This window comes from Globicephala melas, chromosome 12 (assembly GCF_963455315.2).
Source record: "Globicephala melas chromosome 12, mGloMel1.2, whole genome shotgun sequence".
Classification (NCBI taxonomy): domain Eukaryota; kingdom Metazoa; phylum Chordata; class Mammalia; order Artiodactyla; family Delphinidae; genus Globicephala; species Globicephala melas.
In genome coordinates, this window is record NC_083325.1 from 9,995,135 (window position 1) to 10,016,032 (window position 20,898).

The window sequence follows — 20,898 nt, forward strand, 5'->3', positions numbered from 1 at the left end:
TTCAAGCCCTGGTCCGGGAAGATACCACATGCCGCAGAGCAACTAAGTCCATGCGCCACAACTACTGAGCCTGCGCTCTAGAGCCTGCAAGCCACAACTACTGAGCCTGCGCTCTACAGCTCACGAGCCACAACTACTGAAGCCCATGCACCTAGAGCCTGTGCTCCGCAAGTAGAGAAGCCACCGCGATGGGAAGCCCGCGCGCCACAACAGAGAGTAGCTCCCAGTCACCGCAACTAGAGGAAGCCTGTGCACAGCAACGAAGACCCAATGCAGCCAAAAAAAAAAAGTTTCGTTTCTCCAACCTAAGGATTATTTTTTTCAGCCAGTGAACTTGCTCACAGTGAGCACTTCTAGAGGACGAGGCTGCTCTTCAGTTGGGCTGCCGCCTGCACCATTTCAGTCAGCGCAGAGGGAACAGTGTTGGTAGCTTCTGTTCAGTCAGGCTTGTGCCTTTGGTCCCTTCCTCTGTATCTGCCCTACTGCAGGAACTAACTTTGCTGGAGAGATCAACAGGTTAGAACTTTCTCAAGACCAGCAGTGTCCCATCCCATAATGAGGCAGCACCAACTGGGTGCTTAAACCGATTTTAAGATCCAGATCTACAAATGTTTTTCTCAAATTCTTGCCTTCTGGTTTTTTTAGAAATAAGTGTGCATAAAATTAGAAAATGATTCTGAAGGGTAATTTCCCTAGGTTAGCAGTTTTCAAATTTAGTCTCAGGACCCCTTTACACTACAAAAAATTAAGAGCCCCAAACAGCCTTTATTATCTGGGTTATAGCCATTGATGTTTATTTACTATAGTAAATGCATTTTAAAACAACAGTAACTTATGTTAACTTTTTATGAAAAACAACTTCCAAAACAAATCCAGGGAGAAGAGTGGCATTTTACATTTTTGCAGATCTCTTTCATGTCTGGCTTAATAGAAGACAGTTGGATTCTCATAGCTGCTTCCACAACCTGTTGTGTGTTGTGCTGACGTAAAGCTGAATTCACACAGATATGAAGTTGGAAAAAGTTTTTAAATAGGCTTCTCAGGTAATTGAGTCTATGTGATGCTACGTCACCACTCCACAGGTGGCAGTTTCTTAAAGGCAATGTGGATCTGAAACCTTATCAATGAGCTTTTTATACTCTTACATTAAAACCCACTGGCCTTACACTTTTAATGAGTCTTACCCATGACTGATTTTATAACATCATGCATTAGGCATTTGGAAAATGCTCATTCACTGAATTATGCAAATCTTCCAAATGTCAATACATTTCATCATACAGATCACGTTTGTTCTTATCACCACCAGTCCCCTCAGAAAAGTCTAAGCATTGAGAACGTGTCAAGCTCATGGCGGCAATACAAGTTTTCAAAGATTCTAAGTTTCGCTTGAAAGCTTTTATCATTGGCAACACTATCAGTTTCCCTTGAAGTGAAAGGCTCATTCCGTTCGTTTTCCGGAAAATGTCTCCCAAATAGCCAAGTCTAAATACCATAATTTGCTCGTTCTTTCAAGTAGAAATGGTTATGCCATGAACAACACAGTTGTGTTGCACAACTGCTTTTCCTCAAGACAGCCACACCTCAGTGCGCAGGAGTGCTCGTGTGTGCTTCCCGTCATTGCAGAACATGAGCTGTATGCTCAAGGGTCCAGATTTAATACAATTTATCTCTTATTAGTTCTGTTGAGGACATTTCTCAGGGAAGTTGGCAATTTTTTCACTGTGAGACCTAGGCATGGAGACACGACTGTAGTAGTTGGTGCCATTGCCTTGCTTCCTGCCCAGGCACCAATTGCTGAAAAAATCTAGGAATTTCCAGTGACTGGCAGACCACATCTTGAGAACCACTGCTCTAGGTACTGCCCCAGCTGTCTTCAAAATCTAAGGTCATGATTTCTGTGGTGTAAAAAATCAAGTGAAGGCTGTGGGCTTGAAGACAGGCCTCAAGTCAAAACCCACTTGGAAGTGCCTGTCAGAGGATAACGTGAGACTAAAGCGCTGACTACCTGCGCCAGTGTTTCTCTACCATTTTTTCATCATCATTGCCTTAAGGGGCCTGAATCGGCATCTTTTTACTCCTCACCCCCACCATGAAAATCTAATACGACAGACCACAGCATGTTTACATACCGTGGTCCTTCTGAGGGCCACAAATTACTGTCTCTAAGATTTTTTTTTGCCCCTCACCCAAGATCCAGTTTTCATCCCCACTGAGAATGCATGCCCTGTGGCCACCAATAACTCTCCCTTCTAGGGGTCATGTCCTCCCCATTTATTTCTCAGCACTTCCCAGCTGTCATCACAGCACATAGCACAGAAGGTTAACGTTAAGGGTTTCAAAGGGAAAGCAGAGGTGTTTCTCACTCTAAACCAACCTACATCAAAAAATTTCCTTCAGGCCTTCCCTGGTGGTGCAGTGATTAAGAATCCGCCGGCCAATGCAGCGGACACGGGTTCGAGCCCTGGTCCGGGAAGATCCCACATGCCATGGAGCAACTAAGCCCGCCACAACTACTGAGCCTGCGTATTAGAGCCCGCGAGCCACAACTACTGAGCCCGCGTGCCACAACTGAAGCCCGCGCGCCTAGAACCCGTGCTCCCCAACAAGAGAAGCCACTGCAATGAGAAATCTGCTCACCGCAACAAAGAGTAGCCCCCCGCTCGCCGCAACTAGAGAAAGCCCACCCGCAGCAACGAAGACCCAACACAGCCAAAAAAAAAAAAAAAAAAAAAAATTTCCTTCAGTATTGACTGAATGTCTTAAATGCAAGGGTTTGCCCAGAAATCGAGAAAGCAGGACCTACTTCAGAAAAGGACTCACCATGGAATTCTTTTAGATTGTGAATGTCCTTACAAAACAGGACTTGGGACTCAGATGGATTATTTCCATAAAGCTTACAGTTTCAGAAAGGGCTGAGATATATCCCTCCTACATATAGATATGATGATTATAAATAGTATACTCACCACCACCCCCAAATTTAACACTGTGCCCTAAAGCAAGCAAAATCTGGCTTAAGTACAATAGACTGATGTTCTGTAGCTCTTTACCAAGGACTCCGTGTCAAAGGACGGGAAGGAGTGAGTAGTTCTGTGGCCTGCACTTCTACCCAAGTCTGCATGGAGGAGGGCCAAGTTAAAGGAAGGTCAGGGATGCTCCTCTGGGTCCTCTCAGGGGCTGGGAAAGTCTTGTGACATTTTCTGGGGAACCATGATTCTGTCCAAAGTCAAGGTGGCTCAGAGGCCTTCAGACGGCTGATATTTCCAGAAGGCCAACTCTCCATCGTCACTGCAGGAGGCCAGGAGCCCCCGCTCCTTGGGATTCCAGGCCACACAGTTGACATCCTGGGAATGGGCCTGAGGCACGTGGGCCGTCACGGAGAAGGTGGGCTGCTGCAGATCTGAGCCGGGATCCTCCTCAAATACTCGGATGGCATCATCCCCACAGGCGGTAGCCAGGGCCCCTGTCAGCTGACACCTGGGGTGAACATGTGCATCAGTGAGTATGCAGGTGGCTCCTCCCTCCCCAACCTGGCAAATCAGGTAGGAGGGATGGGTTCTATAGTCCCCCTGGCCTGCTCCCGTCCCAAACTTCAGGCCTCAGCTGTAAGTGTCTTATCGAAGAGCCTCCCTAACAAATATGTAGCCACAAACATCACCCCAAGCTTCAAGGGCTGCCATCTAGGTTTTCCTCCAATACAATTAACCTAAAAAACTACAAATAACTCTGAATTGTACTTTTCTCACTTGGAATAAGCAGTTTCCCTGTCATAAAGTATTCTTTGACCATTTTTTAAAAAGTGATACGATAGGCCACTGAATTCTACCATACTTTTTCTTGAGTCCATATTTGCTATTCCCAAATGTTTGCCAATATAAATAAAACTTAGATGCACATCAGGTTTTTCCATTATTTAGGATTATTTCCAAGGGATAGATTTTCAGGGCCAGAACTGCCCTCTCATCGACTCTCCTATATGAATGGTGTCGTTTTTCTAGACCCCATAAGGGTAGAAACGGCCCTGTGGATTCATGGCTGGATTCTCCAGCCATGAATCCACAGTTTCAAGAATAAATATTTCTGGATGGTATGATGCTGTGTGACCCCCAAAGGCTGGAGCTGCCTTCATAGCCTGGAATCTTATCACAGGTGCAGGCCTGGGTCTAAGCCTCTCCCCGCTCCTGCGTACCCCAGACCGGCCAGCTCTGAGCCAGCATGGAGACAGTCTGGCCTGATCTGAAGACCCGAGGGTGGCTGCTCTCTATCCCCATGTATTCCCAAAGGTGAAAGGGAGCAGCACAGGCTTCTGACTTCTCTAAAACCTCTCCAATGGTTGGGGTGGCAGGGTGGAGGCGGTGGGGAGGTCTTACCAAGCGACATCGTAAATGGTCCTGGAGTGGAAGCCTGACAAGGTGCAGATACATTTCCAGCTAGGGTCAGAGCCGCTGCACGCCACCCCTGCATGACAGACTTCTCTTGAGCCTCAGGCATGTCCGTGTCCTGGGCATCTCAGGAGAGTATCTAACCCGCCCCAGAGGAGACCCTAATTTGCTGCGCCCCAGCCCACCCTCAGTCATGAGGCCTCATCTTCATTGCTCTGTCTCTGTCCTCACTGATCTGCCTTACACACTGCAGCCAGACTGGCATTTTTACAGCAGAATTCTGAGAAGCGTATGTCCTGTTCCTCAAAACCCTTTTGCTGCCGACTACGTCTGATGGGTTAGCCTGCCTTTCAAGGCCGCCCACCAGCCAGCCCAACCCACCTCATTTCTCTCCAAACCCTTTATGCTTATGCTCCAACGACACGAGTCACTGTTCCTGGCATAAGTCTAGGCTGTCTTTACCTTCAATGCCTTTGCTCGTGTTGTCTGCACCTAGAATTCTCTTCTCGTGTTAAAATCCCGCACACTCTTTCAAGTCCAGATGAAATGGCCCCCCTTCCTCAGACGCTCCCGACTCTTTCGGCACGATACCTGGAGGCCTCTGGTGGCACACCTGCCTTTCTACCCCAGTCTCCTGGGACTCATCTGTGTGTCTCAGCCCCTCAGTAGACTAAGCCTCGTGAGAGATGGGTCTTCCTTAGCTCCCAGGCTGGGCCCTCACCTTGCTCATTGCCCGGTAGATACTGGTGCCAGATGCGCACGGTACGGTCATCACTGCAAGAGGCCAGGCGCTGGCCACTGGGGTCAAAGGCCAAGCTCCACACGGTGGATTCGTGGCCTTCGAGGGTGGCACAGCATACCCAGTCATCCTCTTCCTCCCGGTAGAGCTTCACTGTGTCGTCATAGCTGGCAGAGGCTAACAGCTGTGGGAGAGGCCAGGGAAAACACAGCACATGTCTGTAGGGCCCAAGAAGTGTCTGTGGTTCCAACATTTCTCCCTCCCAGGACAGGAGAGTCCCAGGGGTCTGCTTTTATAAAGGGATTGATGTGTCTGGGTCACAGATCGAGATCCCTGGAAAAGCCAGGTTGAGGCAGAAGAGCAGAAGAAGGCTGGATACAACCCTCCACATCAGAATTCCTTCCCACCAAGATATCTGACTCTCACCTCCTGGCTCGGGTGCCAAACCACATGCTTGACATCCTGTGTGTGAGAGTTGAGGACACTAACACATTCATACTCGTCTTCTTCATCAACTGTGCAAGAGAAAAGAAAGGAGTCCTTGAGCTGACCGACCCTGTCAGGGACACAGGGGGAGATCTGGTGGCAGGTTCCCAACTGCATCTGGAGGGACCTGGACTCACCTTCCCAGACCCACACACTCTTATCTCGGCTGCAGGTGGCAAGGAGGTTGCCAGATGGGGCCCAGGCTACCGACTTGACCTCATTTTCATGGCCCTCCAGAGTGGTTACACACTGTGAACCGGGAAGAGGGACAAGAATCAGCAGCAGCTAAGACCCCTGCGGTCCTTCTCATGGGCACAGCCCCACTGGCCCAGGCTGGCTCATGTTCCTCAACCAGCCCTGGCTGGGGGGGCAGGGAACAGGCAACAATCCTGGTCCCATCCAGCCCGGTTACCTCAAAGTCATCATTCTTCTTCTTCCAAATGCAAGTGGTAGCATCAAAGCTGGCAGAGGCCAGGTAATTCCCACAGGGAGACCAGGCCACCTTCCGCACGGTGCGCTGGTGGCCTTCACAAAGGACAGATTTGCAGATCCAGCTGTCACCTAAAAGCAGAGGACAGGCCAGGCTCTGGAGCTGGGTGCACGAGAAAGTGCTGAAGCATATCAATGCCATTGGGTAATGGGGACCAGTATTGGAGCCAAGCTGGGGGGCAAAGCTCAGTGGGTGTGTTTAATAACATGCTTTCAGAAAGTCAGTATATTAATTGACTCCACTTCCTCTGGAGGCATCCTTCTAAGTCAAATCGAAGGAGTCACCCTCCCAATTTAAAACTGTCAATAGCGCCCAAACGCCCTTGGGATAAAATTTAAACTTCATCATCTATAGCAAATTACTCTGCAGGCTACTTTCCTTCTTCTCTCTGCATTTTCCTACCTCAGCAACTATCACAATTCCCTCAACAGTTTCAGCCTATTGACATTTTAGCTTCTAGTATTTGTCGACTCCTTTGCCAGAAAAGCTTTCTCAGAGTGGCTAAGGAGGCCCCTCCACCCTCTCCCTTGGCCTGCGACCCCCGTCCAGGGTATGCCTGCCCCGCAGGCTGCGCACTCCCCGAGCCTGGCACCCACACCAAGCGCACGTAGACCCCTCGGCGGCAGCGGTCGCGCAGCCGGGCCTTACCCTCCCTGCCCCAGATGCGGACACTCCGGTCGCCCCCGCACGAGGCCAGCAAGGTTCCCGCGGGGTTCCAGGCCAGGAACCAGCAGCGGGAGTCCGGGTGCGCCAGGATACGGCCAAGCAGCACCAGCGAGTCCTTCATGGCTGCCCGGCTCAGGAGAAGGCAGAGGTGAGCAGAGCCAGCCGCGCCGACTGCGGCTCCCACCAGGCAAATCCTCTTCCTCCTGAGGGCCGGGGTCCTCCTTGGAACTAAAGCACCCGCGGCTTCTGCCGTGCTGCCCTCTGGGAGTTGTAGTCGGCCTTTCACTCCCCCCTCCCCCACAGCCCCCCACCCCCATCGGAAAGCATCACGGGACTGCCTGAAACTACAAGTCCCGTGAGGCCTTGCGCAGGGAGCCGGCGACGCGCCCGGGCTGTGTCGCGCGCGGGGGACGGGGCGGGGAGCCGGAGGAGGCGGGGGCAGAGGTGGAGGAAGCCGGAAGTGGATCGTGCCCGGGTTGGTTCGGGCGTTGCGGGTTTGTGGCCTGGGATCGCTCGGACCGTGGCAGCTGAGGAGCCCGTGACGGGACGGAGCGACGCCATCCCGGCACTGAGGCCTGCTGACCGGTGAGGATCAGGAGTCGGTGAGGGGTGGGTCCTCTCTGGACACAGGTCGCACCCCAGATCGCTGTTCCCAGATCCTGGGTCCCCGATCCCTGCGGCCCAGCCTGGTCCTCCGCCCCTCGGCACCCTCTGGCCAAGACTCCTAGGCCGGGTCTCTCTTCCACCACTAACAGATAACTCCGCCCCAGCCCCTCTCCCCACTCTGCTCTGCCAAGATCCAGCGGGCCCCCAGCCCTCTCCGGGTCATCATCCTGCACCTCCGCAGCCCCACTCCAGGGACCCTGTCCCCGCCCCCCGAACCTCTGCAGCTCTCCTGTCTCTGCTCTGCCCTCGGTCCCACCCCCATCCTCCGGTGTCGGCCCTGACAGCCTTGCGCCAGCCTCACCTCTGCGAACCCAGCGCGTTGCTCTCCTCCCCCCGGACAGGCAGGCTCTGTGCGCTCGGCGGAGGTCGGCGGCGACCAGCAGCGACCGCGGAGCGACGGCGGGCGGCCCCGGGCATGTACGCCCCCGGAGGCGCAGGGCTGCCTGGCGGGCGCCGGCGGAGGAACCCGGGAGGCAGCGCTCTGCCCAAGCAGCCGGAGCGTAGCCTGGCCTCGGCCCTGCCGGGTGCCCTGTCCATCACCGCGCTGTGCACTGCCCTCGCCGAGCCTGCCTGGCTGCACATCCACGGAGGCACCTGTTCCCGCCAGGAGCTGGGGGTCTCCGACGTGCTGGGCTCCGTGCACCCGGACCTGCTGAAAGGTGAGGGCGCTGCGCGCCGGCCCTCTTCTTTCTGGACGACAGGGCCTCCTCGGTAGGGTGCCGGCTGGAGCTGAGATAGCCTGGGGCAGGCACTTGGTTGAAGGAAACAGCCCCATTCGTGCCTGGTGTTCATGCCCACCAGGTGGCTCTGTTTGGGGTCCAGCCCCTCATTAATTCTAATGTTATTCAGCCAAGCACCCACTCCTCAACGCCATGCTAATCTGGACTGCTATTTTAGGCGTCTGCCGGGCGAAGGGCGCCGTATATGGAGAGAAGATAAGGGTGCTAGGCATCACAATCAGCTGTCTCCTTCTGAGGAGCCTCTGGGATACAGGAAGGTTTCTTTGGGACAGCCTGATTGATGGAGAAAAAGGAACTTTTAAATATGGCTAGAGTTTAAAAGATGTTTTTGAGTTGTACAGTAATTTGATTGTTGTTAGAGACAAAGGGAGTCTATGGTATTTTCAATAACCAGAAGTCAGTTCCATTGCCACCCTCAGTAAAACAATAGGAATTTGGTTCTTGGAACCCTCACAAGTGTGCCCGAATGAGGTAAGTTTGCTTTGTTCGTCATCCTGCTTCTCAGCCAGGGAGGCAGAGGAAAGGGGAAAGGGACCGTGGTCTTTACTGGACCCAGGGGAGGCCTGTAGCTCATCCTGCCCACCCTGTCTGTAGTAATGAAGGGTAAAGGCTGTGTGGTGTGGGGGTCAGGATGGCACTGCCTGGCTTTTACAGGGAAAATGGTCAGTGGATTCCAAACAGCCCTTAGTAACAGCGGAGTTCATTACCCGCAAGGCCTTTTGAACCATTCGTGAATGCTTTCTCCCTGTGCCACTCCCTGGCTGTAATTCATTCCAGATGTTTACTGCCCCATGTATCAGAAGCCCGTCCTGTTAGATATCTTCACGTTGCCTTTTTACGGATTCAGGCTCTGGGATTTGGTGAAAAGGTCAAGTTTTCCTTTGGAGAACTTGGATCATATATACCACTTATGCAGGTTGTGGCTGAAAAGCCGTATCCTTGTGGCCTAATCTTGTCTTTCGCTGAGAGTTCTTTTGCTGTTTTGCATTTCTCTTGAGTCTTTGAAGCTTTAGGATGATTTTGTAGAGAGCAGGTAGGGGGCTTCTGGTTTGTTTCTAGATTTCACCTTGATGATCGCTTTCTCTGCGTTGGCTCATTACGAGCAAAGTTATCCACACGATGGAGGCCGTGTGACGTGCAGCTTTTTCTGTGGCGTGTAGCTGGTGACAGAAAGCCCATCAAGCTTGAGTTGAATGGTTTTTCCCTTAGCGTGTTCCCCTGTACTTGCCTTTTTTTGAGGAACAGCTGCCACCTTTCCACCGCTTCACCCAGACCGTGGCAGTTGATCGATCCCCTGATGGTCAGTGTTTCAAGGGCTTGGTGTCATTTCCAAACTGGGAGAGAGTTCACGATGCTTCTCCATTTCATTTCATTCCTAGGGAGGCTCTTAAAATTCATGCCATGAGGGGAGGGGCCGTCTGATCCCGTGTCCTCATTCCAAAGGTCCAGGAAACTGGTGTCTCAGAGAGGTGAAGTGATCTCTCCAGGGCCACACAGCTGGGAGTGGCATAGCTGAGTGTACCTCACCGTTGACTCCAGTTTAAAGTGACGCTGTCTCGTTTATGTTTTTTAACCTTTGCTTTACTTCAGCCGTCATAAGGAATGATCTCACGATCGTTCAGTCCACTCTGGCGTGCATCCTTGTCAAAGCCATGTCAAAAGTAAGAATAAATTCTTGGTGCAGTTCTCCTTTGTTTACACATACATTTACCTCTTCTGAGAAATTATCCAAGCCAGGTTTTGTGTTTTCTAAAGCACGTTGCCTTCACCTTTACATTATGCCTGCTCGTGTGTTTAGGAATCTTAACCCATGAATAGTTTCGGCCTGGTTTTCCTTGGCCATCTTCTTGGCCATTACAAGCTGGGAACGCTTGGTGTCCATTAATAAAGGAGTTGACAGTGCTACCTCATGAGCTACCACAGAAGAAGGCGAGGAATCCAAAGGTCCCTGTTTCTCTTCTTCTTCTTTGTACCAGTTGGCTTTTCGGTGCCCAGTGGGCCTTCAGATGTACGCTATTCTGTGGGATTGTACTGAGCCTCAGGGCCTGGCAGATACCCTAGCATGGAAGCCTGGGATATTCCCCATCTCAGGAGGGAGCAGAGCTATGGGGTACAGATCCGGTGCCTGTAGATGCTTCCAGAGGGAGAACAGACTCTGCCAGGTCTCTGCAGGCGACAGGGAGCGGCCAGGGCCAGCAGGCTTTGGGACGGTGTCTTCCCATTTCTTGGCCCCCTGCCTGAGTGCCAGGCATTGTGTAAACCCACTTCACGCCTGGCTGTAGTGTCTCCTAAACAACATCTTTATTTGGTAGGGACTGTCATCACCCCACCCCCCGCCCCAACACACACACACACGTCTCGGGCTCAGGGAGGTCAGGTCACTTGCTCAGGGACACACAGCTGATCTGAGTGGTGTGGACTCCACGCTCACCACTGTACCTTAGCGCACACTGAGCTGCTTTCTCCTTCCATCAGAGCTGTCCCAGGCCTCTTATTTCCCCATTCTAGCTGAGTTTTCATCACAAGCCTAGGCAAAGCTGCGCCTTTTTATTCCTCATCACCTTACGTTGGTGAGCTGAGGCAAAGCCACTCATCCTCCCGCTGTCATTCCCAGAGCCCTTGAAGGCTTTAACAAATGCCGTTGGCTTAAAAGATCCACCAGAACTCTGCCACTCCCCTGCTCCTCACAAAGCTCTTCTTCAGTCTGGGCCCGGGGTGCGGGCAGAGATGTGCCCAGACCGATAGTGGCCCCCAGCAGGGGAGCCCAGAGAATCACTCCTTCTGAGCCCCAGTCCCTCTCTGCCTCTCAAGCGTGCCCAGCAAAGGGCAGCAGGGACCACAGCCTCAGGAAGCATCTCTGGAGAATGAGGGAGTTTAGGATGTGAAGTCAGGGGAATCACGGTTGACAGCAAGCCACAGGAAGATCAAGGGCCTTCCAGGAAGGGCCGGAGTGTCTGAGGGGTGGTGACCGATGCAGCTGGCATTTCCCAATCCCGTGGGGCCTGTCCTCAGAGGCAGCTGGGCTAGGACCATTGGTATCTGTGGGATGACCCAGCCAGGCACTGGAGGGCCCTCTTCGAGTCTTGTGTCAGAAGCCTCGGTTGGAAAAAAAAGTCACACCGGGCAGTGGCTGCGCAGGTGGGTGCTGGAAGGACTGGGGCCCCCGGGGACGTGCCTCTGACTCAGGGACTCCAGTGAGGGGGGAAATAGGACACGGGACAGAAGGGAACTGGCCAGAAGCCACTTGAAGCGTCCTGCCTGCAGCCTCTTTGGGTCAGGAGGGGTGAGAGCCATGGGCAGGTAGACAGGAAGAGCCAGGGCCTTCAAAACAAATCCAGCCCAGTGACTTACCAATGACCTTGGGCAAAGTCAGCTCCTTGGGATCCTGTTACACAGCAGCTGCCCTCTTCCCCAGTGACTGGAGGGAACAGTCAAGCAATAGTTACCAAAATAAACAGGCCACACAGCACAACTGGGGGGTAGGATGTATTCTGTCTTACTGGAGTGTAGTGGGTGCACCACTGTTTTGTTTTTTTTTAAACAATTTTTGTTTGTTTATTTGTTTGTGCCACACGGCTTGTGGGATCCTAGTTCCCCGACCAGGGATCAAACCTGGGCCCCCAGCAGTGCAGCACAGAGTCCTAACCACTGGACCACCAGGGAGTTCCCTGCACCACTGGTTTGAGTTTAAAATTAGGACCCTGCTCCATGTGCCATTTCTCTCCACAAATAAAGTAACACACATGTAACATCTGAGGATTTTGCTTCTCTTTGGCAGCCCTCTCAATGGAGCAGATATTCATTGCCCTCCCTGCCATACTGATGTCTGACAGGGAGGAAAGAAAGGGACATTGAGATCCCGACCCCAGGAGAGTCTGAGCTGGGTTCTAAGCGTGTCAGGGATAACGCTGCCTGTCTTCCCTGTGTGCTCTGAGACCGCTGAGGGATGTAGGGCAGGCTCCTGGGGTATCTCTTAGCACCACTCCAAGGAAAGTCCCCACTTGGCTTCCCCGCTGAGCCTGAAGGTTTGCTCAGAGCTTTGGAGTAGAGAAAGGCAGAAGGCGTCACGTAGAAACAAAACCTGTTTGAATTGTGGGTCCAAAGCCCCTTCTCTGTACTGCATCGTCACCCTGGTGGCACAGGTCCTCAGTCTGGCATTAGTGGGCTCCTCCTTTGGCCCACACTGGCTGACGTGTGTGGACGGAGCAGTTTCGGTGTAAGGAGGAAAGGCACGCCAGAGAAGAGACACTGCTGTGGCCGCCCAGCGCAGAGGGAGTGGGGCGGCTCATCCCCAGCACTTTGTGCTTTGACCCTCCCCACGCACCCCTGTGCAGGCGGGGCATGTGTTATAGCTTCCCTTTGACAGGGTGAGCGCAGAGGCCAAGGGCATTCAGTGACTTGCTCAAGGTGACATACAATCTGTGGGAGAGCTAGGATTGGGTGCCAAATCCAGTGACTTCTGCTTTTCAGAGCCAGACTCTGAGGACTGCAGAAGCTTAGACCACACCCAGCAGGTTTTGCCCAGTAATTCCCAGTATGAGTTCCTTTCAAACCTTTTAAGGTTTGCTTAACGACCCAAACCTTTTCTGCCTAGAAGAGATTTCATGCTTCCAGCTGTTCCCTTAGTGAGCTCAGCAGCTGCTGGCACTGGCGATGGCTCTGCCAGCATTCATAGCCACCTTTGACCTTTCATTCAAATACAGCTCTTTAGGATTTGATTGATTAGCTCCAGCGAGGAAAAATTAAAACGGCTAACCCTGGTGCTAAACGGCTAACTCACGATGCAAGGGAGCCTGACCCGGATTTGGAGTCTAGCTCTGTGCCGTGTGACCTGCAGGAAGTCACTTAACCTCCTGGAGGCTCCAATTCCTCATCTGAACCATGTGATGAATCCCCCAGAGTGGAGTGAGGCTTAACTAAGATGACGTTTGCCCCATCTGCGTGCACAAGCAGGAATACCTGGAGGGGCACACAAAAAACTACCAACAATGTTTGTCTCTTGGGAGGGGCAGCTGGACATCTGTGCAAGTCCTCCTTATTCCTAAGATAAGTGTATTCTGAAACATAAGACACGTAGAAGTGTATCCAGCGGATGTACGTTTTAAAGGATGATAATCAAGTGAACATCCTATACTCACTTATGCAGCCAAAGATAGTATCGTTGAAGCCCTGTGTGTTACATTTTTCAGTTAAAACTAGTTGCTAAATTAAAACGGAGTTGAGGGCTTCCCTGGTGGTGCAGTGGTTAAGAATCCGCCTGCCGACGCAGGGGGCACGGGTTCGAGCCCTGGCCCGGGAAGATCCCACATGCCATGGAGCAACTAATGCCCGCGTGCCACAACTACTGAGCCTGTGCTCTAGAGCCCGTGAGCCACAAATACTGAGCCCGCGTGCCACAACTACTGAGGCCCGCGCACCTAGAGCCCATGCTCTGCAACAAGAGAAGCCACCGCAATGAGAAGCCCGTGCACCGCAACAAAGAGTAGCCCCCGCTCTCAGCAACTAGAGAAAACCCACATGCAGCAGTGAAGACCCAATGCAGCCAAAAATTAAATAAATGAATAAATTAATTAATTAAAAATAAACAACACTGAGTTGACTTTAAGTACTACAATTAAAGCATCACTCAGAGGTCCTGGTCACGTTGAGTAATGCTGGAGGAATCTGAACACGGCCTGCTGCAGAGCGGAGTGTGATGTAAGCCCCTATACCCTGCCACTCGCAGGTTATTCTTGGAAGCACTAGAAGAACACTTTCGTCCTGCCCCATCCCTGCCACGTGCCACGTGGACCCCAGAAGAACTGTCTCAGAGAGCTTTCAGCAATATTCAGAATGCAGCCAGGAAACAGCCCCCGTCTCCAGGAGCTTTGGTTTCAGAGAGGCCCTTTGGGTTTCTAGACCCCTTCAGGCCCGCAGGGCCGGATTAAATGGAGGCTGGACCTGGTTGCTGGCAGAGCTAATGCACAGGCAAGCCTGCTAGCAGCAGGCGATCCCTCAGGCTGGATGATTGGGCCCCAAAACAGATGGTTAGCTGACAAGAGAGTGACAGGTAGCTCTGAAGCCAGATCAAAGCGTATGAATCATGTGTGGGCCCAGGCAACATCTGCCTGGTGAATTCTGAGCCTGAGGCGGTAGGGAGTGCACGCTGTCACAAAGGCCCGGGGCCTCTGCATATCTGGTCTGGTTTTTCCGCGTGGGAGGCTGCGCCCTCTGTCCAGGACGCCATGATGCCGATCAACGTCGGCTGGTTTGAGGCTGCTTTGTTGATCTCAGGTGCCCTCCCCAGGTTTTCGGACTCTTCTTCATCAGTTCATCTCCCTCTAGGTCCAGGATCAGTGTTTCTTGGGGTGTAAGGCTTAGGCCCCCTGCGCTGCTGGTAAAAATCCAGATTCCTAGGCCCTGCTCCAGACCAAGAGCTCAGAATCTCTGGAGCTTGGGAACATGCTCTCAACCAGCACCCTGGGGATTCTCCTGTGCACGAGAGAGTGATAACCACCGTCCAACAGCCTCTCAGCCTGAGATCAAAACTCAGGAAAGCCCAGCAGGCCAGGCTCCTGAGGAGAACTTTCAGCCAATAAAGCTTGTGGTTCCCCACCTCCAAAAAAAAAAAAACTCGGGAAAGGAGCCTACAGTGTAAGTCTTGCCAGCCCTTTTCAAATTTTCCCAAGTCACTTGGTGACCCATGGCCCAAATAAAAGAAGAACTTGCCAGTGGCTGAATAGAGGAAGTTAAGGCCCATTTCCTACTTTTTATCAAAGCTTAAAATGGTATCTTTTTGGACCAGCCTTTATTCTGTCTGTGTGTTTCTAGAACTGTGGCAGTTTGCGTAGATATCAAAGGGAGCTGACAGTGTGGTCTAGATGGAATAAAAAAAAGAAAAAAGAAAAAAGGAAAGAATGGTATTAAAGTCCTAGAGGGAAATGTAGGTTGCTTGATGGGATCTGGTGTGTAGCTGTCCTCCTGGTATCGTTCACTATGACCCTGGGGGCTCTTTACTCTTTGAATGTTGGGTCTCCTGTTTTAGTATCTTCCTTTTTCTTGGATCATTCCCTCATTCTGGTAGAGCGAGCACCCCCCAATGGCTTTGCCCTCATTTTAGAAGGTATTTGGGGCTGTCAGTTTCTGAGCCTTTCAGGCTTTTGTGGTGTAAACCTAGCTGCTTCTTACCTTTTCCCATTTCCGGCTTATACTTCAGTTTATCTATTCTCTCAAGTCAGTTCTAGTTCTGAGTCCCGTTACTTCCCAGTTTCCAGAATTTTGTTTTGCCCTTCTTCTCTTTGTGTGGGTTTATGTCTTAATTTTTTTTCTTTTGTTTTAGTAGGGTTCGGGAGGGAGCAAAGATAAATGTGGAGGTCCAGTCTACCAGCTTTCCCCATCTATTTAGTCCTCTCTTGTCATTACAAGGTTCTCTAAACTGCTTCAGCTTCTTTTTGAACAAAAGGGCTGTGAGTGAGTGACTGGATAGAGCATGGACTTGAATGGGCCTCTGGCCTTCGTCCCTTTGGCTTTTCCTGCCAGCCCAAAGCATGCTTTAGCAGAATGGGTTAACATGTCTGATTAATTGTCAGGATCCTTAAAAATGGTTAGGAGAGCGTGGCAAGTACAGTTAACCCTTGAACGACAATGGGGTTAGGGATGCTGACCCTCCCAGCAGTTGAAAATCTGTGTATAATTTGTGTAATTTATAGTTGGCCCTCCGGATCCGTGGTTCCACGTTGCAGACTTAACCAACCCCGATCGTGTAGTACCGTAGTGTTTACTACTGAAAAAGAAGTCCACACATAAGTGGGCCCTCACCGTTCAAACCCATGCTGTTCAAGGGTCAACCGCACACTGAAGTGGAGCCCTGCACTTGGACTAGTCTTGTTGGAAAGCGAGGAAGGACTCGAGGCACACGGGAGCAGTGACCCAGGGGTCCTGTCTTTGAATAGGGAGGCTCCTCCACCCCCTCTGCAGCCCCACTGGGAGCGGGAGCTGAGACCACGCCCCCCTCCAGTCCTCCCCTGGCTCGCCGGCCTGTGGTGGAGGGGGGGCTTCCTGCCCCAGGGTGCTGCCTGGGAGCCTGAGGATCTGCTCCTCCCCCTACAGATTTCTGCATGAATCCCCAGACAGTCCTGCTCCTGCGGGTCATCGCCGCCTTCTGCTTCCTGGGCATCCTGTGTAGTCTCTCCGCCTTCCTTCTGGATGTCTTCGGGCCCAAGCATCCAGCCCTGAAGATCACCCGTCGCTATGCCTTCGCCCACATCCTCACAGGTAAGCTCGGGCTACTCCCAGTCGGGGAGGAACTGCCACAGGGCGGGGGCGGCATCCTGTCTGGAGTTGCAGGTGGGGGCGAAGGGGTGTCGTGAGCAGACCCTGTTCCCGACGCTCATTTCAGCTCTAGCCTTTCGCAGAGCGCTGGCGTGTGAGAGCAGCTGGCTTCCGTCATTTGCACGTATGCCCGCCAGGACCACAGACCCACTCGGCTGAGCTGTAGGGAGGGAATATTGTTAGGATTGACATCATGGCTCTCTAAGAACAGGATGTGAAGCTCAGCCAGGCTCATGGGCCTGGAAGGAGCAAGGGAGGAACTACAGTGTCTCCCTGTGTCTCCCTGGAGTACATGGTCTCAGATTCTCTCTCCCCCGCTCCCGCTTCCCTGCAGGCCAGGCTTCTCTGCTCATACGAGGCTTCTCTCCTCCCTCGTGATGGGGCTGCTGTGTTGATTTGACCTAGGGTATCAGCAACTCCAGCTCCCAAACTGCACGACCTTGTCTATTCCGCTCGAAGCACCCAATGACTTCTAGCGGCCCTAGTATCCCAATTCCAAATTCTTTTTTTTTTTTTTAATATTTATTTATTTGGCTGCACCGGGTCCTAGTTGTGGCACGTGGGATCTTCATTGCCACAGGCAGGATCTTTAGTTCTGGCATGTGGAATCTTTAGTTGCGGCATGCGGGATCTTTAGTTGTGGCACACGGGATCTAGTTCCCTGACCAGGGATCGAACCCGGGCCCCCTGCATTGGGAGTGCAGAGTCTTAACCTCTGGACCACAGGGAAGTCCCCAATTCCAAATTCTTAAGACAGAGAGAATCTAGTTGGCCCGGGTGGGGTCAGGCCTCTGTCTCCCGCCTCAGCCACAAGAGCTCCCCCTTGCAGTGTCTGGGGCCGGGCAGGTTCTCTGAAAATGGGGTTTGGGTAGAGAGACTGCAGTTGATTCCTCAAGCATCCCGGCTGCGGGGTGCCTGCTAACCCCCTTTCTCTGCTGTCCCTCTGTCCCCCAGTCCTGCAGTGTGCCACCGTCATCGGTTTTTCTTACTGGGCTTCCGAACTCATCCTGGCCCAGCAGCAGCAACATAAGAAGTACCACGGCTCCCAGGTTTATGTCACCTTCGCTGTTAGCTTCTACCTGGTGGCAGGCGCGGGCGGGGCCTCAATCCTGGCCACGGCAGCCAACCTCCTGCGCCACTACCCCACGGAGGAAGAGGAGCAGGCGCTGGAGCTGCTCTCGGAGATGGAGGAGAACGAGCCTTACCCGGCAGAGTACGAGGTCATCAACCAGTTCCAGCCGCCCCCGGCCTACACGCCCTAGTGCCAGCCGTGGGCCCTCCTCCTTGGCAGCCCTCCCCGCTCTGCAGCGCCCTCCACACCCAGAGGTGCTCCTTTCCCCAGCGGGCCTCACCGGGAGGATCCTGACCGTCTTCACCAACCTTCCCCGGGAGAGACTCTGCCTTTAGCGTTTGTTCATGGATCCCCGCTCTCAAAACCTGGGGTTCACTGGTTTTAGATAATGGCACTGTTTCCCTTCTTTCCACCCCCCTCTCGTTCCACAGTCACTCGTCATTACCAACCAGGGATGGTCGTACACGTTTTCCCCCTTCGTGGGCCCTATCTCTGAGACTGAGACTTTCCTTGGGGAGCTGTTGACAGTGGACGGTCCCCGCTAGAAGAGGCGTCCACGGGGCCCAAGGGAAAGGGGACCGTGCCCTGCGGGCTCGCCTCATAGCTGTCCACATGTGCCCCACAGCGTAGCTCTGGGCTGAGCCCTGCCCCTGCCCCTTCTGGGAGTGCCCAGTACCGGGCTGCCCGCTCTGTGGAATTCTCTGCACTTTAGTCTTTGGACTGCCTGTCACGTGTGTTCTGGTTCTGCAGGGAGAAGGGGTGGCTGCTGGGAAGCAGAGCACGTGCTCTCCCTGACCCGTGCCTGCCTGGTGGCCGGCGCCCTGGCGTGAGCCTGAGGCCCCCCGGAAAGGATCAGTGTGAAGGGGGCCAAATCTCCCCAGCCCTGTCACCTTTTAAAATGTGAGTGGTTTTAAAAGGGAAAAACAAAACTGAGCAACAACACCAATACTCTCTTTTTAAACTAGCGACAAGACTGTCATTGTCGTCCTTCAGCTATTTATCCCGTCCCTTCTGGCCCTGCCATGTTTGGGGCCCGCAGACCCCTCCAGCCCCTGGTAGTTCCTCCCCGAATCCCTCCTGGCAGAATGCAGCCCTCCTCCCTTGCCCCCTCCTCCCAGTGACCACGGCTCCCTGCGGCCTTCCTGTGGAACCCAGAGCCACATCGGCCTGGCTGGCTGGCCAGCGTGGTGCTCCTCAGGACCGCGGCACTGAGGCGTAACCTGGCCTCCGTGCAGGAACAGGGGCTGCAGCAGGCCAGCGAGCCCACCGCTCTCCACGTAGGAACTGTGACCAGGGGGGCCCTGCTGCATGAGGTGTCAGAACCCCCTGTCAGGCGAGCTGCCCTGGCTGTGCCCTTCAGGCTCAGTGTGTCCCCTAGACTGTGAGCTGAATGTACGGTCCACAGGGACCCTTCTTGAATGTACTCTGGTCTCACAGTGTGCTGCCGGCGCTTTCTTGCCCGGCCATCGCTCTGGCCGTTCTGTTGGCCACACGTGGCTCTGGATCGGCTGAATTTTCTGCCCTGAGATATGGGGCATAAAGTGGGAGAAACCGGAGAGACCTACGGTGCGGATCCAAATGGCCAAGCTTCTTTGGAATCGGTGTCCAGTGTTAAGCCGAAAAGCAGATGGATCCCCGTGTCCTTCACAGGCGATAGAGTAAGACTGGAGCACAGACACCATTGTTGACCTGTGGCTAGACGGGGACCGTCATGTCCCTTGTCCTTCTTTGGCCAGACTGCCTGAGGATGTCTGGACAGACGCCTGTTTTGGTGGTGTAGGCCATGTCTGCGCCTGAGTGAGCGGCCACGTGGGGTTCACTGCGATGCCAAAGTGTGTCCCATGGTGACTCTCACACTCTTCTAGACTCTTCTTTTAGGCAAGAAAGACTGCCGTGTGATACCTGAGCACAAAGCCGAGGAGCTAAATTAAGTCTTGACTTGCTGTAAAGTCTGAGTTTGGCAGATTTCCAGGGTGCAGCCAGCTCTCTCTGACCCTGGGGTTCTGAGCAGGCGGACCAGGAGACCGGGCACCGAACACGCATGCCAAAGTGACCGGTCGTCTCATGAGGACCCAGACATGACCCTGTGGACCGTTCCGCGTGGTTCGGAACCCACTTTTTATTAGCTACCCACGCCTCTGGGCTTTCTTTCTCTTTTCCCCTGCCCTCCTGACACTGATAGTTTGTCATATAAACTCCCTTGGTTGTGTTCCTTTTATTTTCTAGAAAAAAAAAATTAAAAGCAAAACAAAACAAAAAAACCCGAAACCACAAATAAGAATGTAAATGCCAATGGCTCCCTGTCCTTTTTCTGTCGCAGCTTCCCTGAGTTGGTTCGTTCCCTTCCTCTTAGAGAGGCAGGAGAAATTGAGGAAGTGTGAACGTAATTTTTAAAAAGTTAGAAGGGACTTGAGTGTGCCTGCTGCATGCAAGGCATCTGCACCTAAATGACCCTCCTAATCCTGACAACTTCCGCACGGAGGTCCCAAGGCTGGGAGCCATAGGTGGCTCCGCCCAAGTCCTTGATTTCAGACCCTGAGCTCTTCCCTCTGCATCCTGTGAGCTGCAGGAGAGAGCGTGGCTTCTGAACTCCAGCCCTTGTGCGGAGAGAAGTAGACTTCTGCAGGGCCAGGACTTGCAGAAGAAGCTGCACTTCCTTTTGAAGCCACGGGAAATGACCACTGACTTCCAGGGAGAGGTATGTGAGTGCAAACGGCTCCAGGAGTGTAACGTCAACGCCTCCAGCGGTTACCCACGTCCCCTTCGTCCATTCACACCTTCAGCCGACACGCTGGGCCCCAGTGTGCATCACAGTGAAAGAGCTCAGGGCTCCCCTGGAGGAGCAGCCCACTTGGGTTTCTGTTTTTATTCCCAGGAAGAATACGTGTCTTTCTCGGGAGCTGGGAATGGGTTCGCTCTCTCATTTCAGACATTTACGAAAGGCGCCTTGTGTACAAAGCACCGCTTAGGCACCGTGAGAGAAATGTGATGACCTTCAGGGGCCCTGTCTCCAAAGATTTCATATTCTTAGCCCGGGAGGTGGACTCGACCACGGAAAGGTAGAGCGAAGTAAGTGGTCTACTGGACAGCTGGGAAAAGTGCTGCGCCCAACGGGGAGGCTGGTTCCTACCTCAGGGATTATGAGAGGCTTCCTGGACGAGGCAGCTTAGTGTAAGAAGGTGTTTGGAAGTAGGGTGGGGGGAATTCCTGCTGAGGGAAAGCAAGAACAGAAGCACATCTGGCGGCCAGGACGTGGTGAGAGAAGAGGCGAGAAAGGCAAGGGGGGCCCCCATTTGAGGAACTAAAAGCAGTGGAAAGCCCTGGAGGGATTTTGAGAAGAGAAA

General features: G+C 53.0%; 2 protein-coding genes across 2 annotated transcripts; one reads left to right on the plus strand and one right to left on the minus strand.

Moving 5' to 3' along the window:
- Positions 1 to 774: 774 nt before the first annotated feature.
- Positions 775 to 7,039, minus strand: CIAO1 (cytosolic iron-sulfur assembly component 1). Its single transcript, XM_030838956.3, has 7 exons — positions 6,749 to 7,039; positions 6,023 to 6,171; positions 5,748 to 5,859; positions 5,551 to 5,639; positions 5,107 to 5,308; positions 4,374 to 4,461; positions 775 to 3,480 (listed from the first exon to the last, which is right to left on the minus strand). Exons 1-7 carry the CDS (start codon positions 6,885 to 6,887, stop codon positions 3,240 to 3,242), a joined length of 1,020 nt encoding a protein of 339 aa, XP_030694816.1. The 5' UTR covers positions 6,888 to 7,039; the 3' UTR covers positions 775 to 3,239.
- A 164-nt stretch (positions 7,040 to 7,203) lies between these two features.
- On the plus strand, positions 7,204 to 19,841 carry TMEM127 (transmembrane protein 127). Its single transcript, XM_030838958.2, has 4 exons — positions 7,204 to 7,351; positions 7,774 to 8,091; positions 16,261 to 16,425; positions 17,437 to 19,841. Exons 2-4 carry the CDS (start codon positions 7,848 to 7,850, stop codon positions 17,742 to 17,744), a joined length of 717 nt encoding a protein of 238 aa, XP_030694818.1. The 5' UTR covers positions 7,204 to 7,351; positions 7,774 to 7,847; the 3' UTR covers positions 17,745 to 19,841.
- Positions 19,842 to 20,898: the final 1,057 nt, after the last annotated feature.

What these genes read in the sequence shown, in the direction of transcription:
- CIAO1 (XM_030838956.3), bottom strand. Translation starts at nt 6,887, where the DNA reads ATGAAGGACTCGCTGGTGCTGCTTGGCCGTATCCTGGCGCACCCGGAC. An exon ending in TCTACCGGGCAATGAGCAAG is followed by an intron (nt 4,462 to 5,106) that starts GTGAGGGCCCAG and finishes TCTGTCATGCAG; the next exon opens with GGGTGGCGTGCAGCGGCTCT. An exon ending in ACCATTTACGATGTCGCTTG is followed by an intron (nt 3,481 to 4,373) that starts GTAAGACCTCCC and finishes TGTTCACCCCAG; the next exon opens with GTGTCAGCTGACAGGGGCCC.
- TMEM127 (XM_030838958.2), top strand. Translation starts at nt 7,848, where the DNA reads ATGTACGCCCCCGGAGGCGCAGGGCTGCCTGGCGGGCGCCGGCGGAGG. An exon ending in GCACCCGGACCTGCTGAAAG is followed by an intron (nt 8,092 to 16,260) that starts GTGAGGGCGCTG and finishes CTCCCCCTACAG; the next exon opens with ATTTCTGCATGAATCCCCAG. An exon ending in CTTCGCCCACATCCTCACAG is followed by an intron (nt 16,426 to 17,436) that starts GTAAGCTCGGGC and finishes TCTGTCCCCCAG; the next exon opens with TCCTGCAGTGTGCCACCGTC.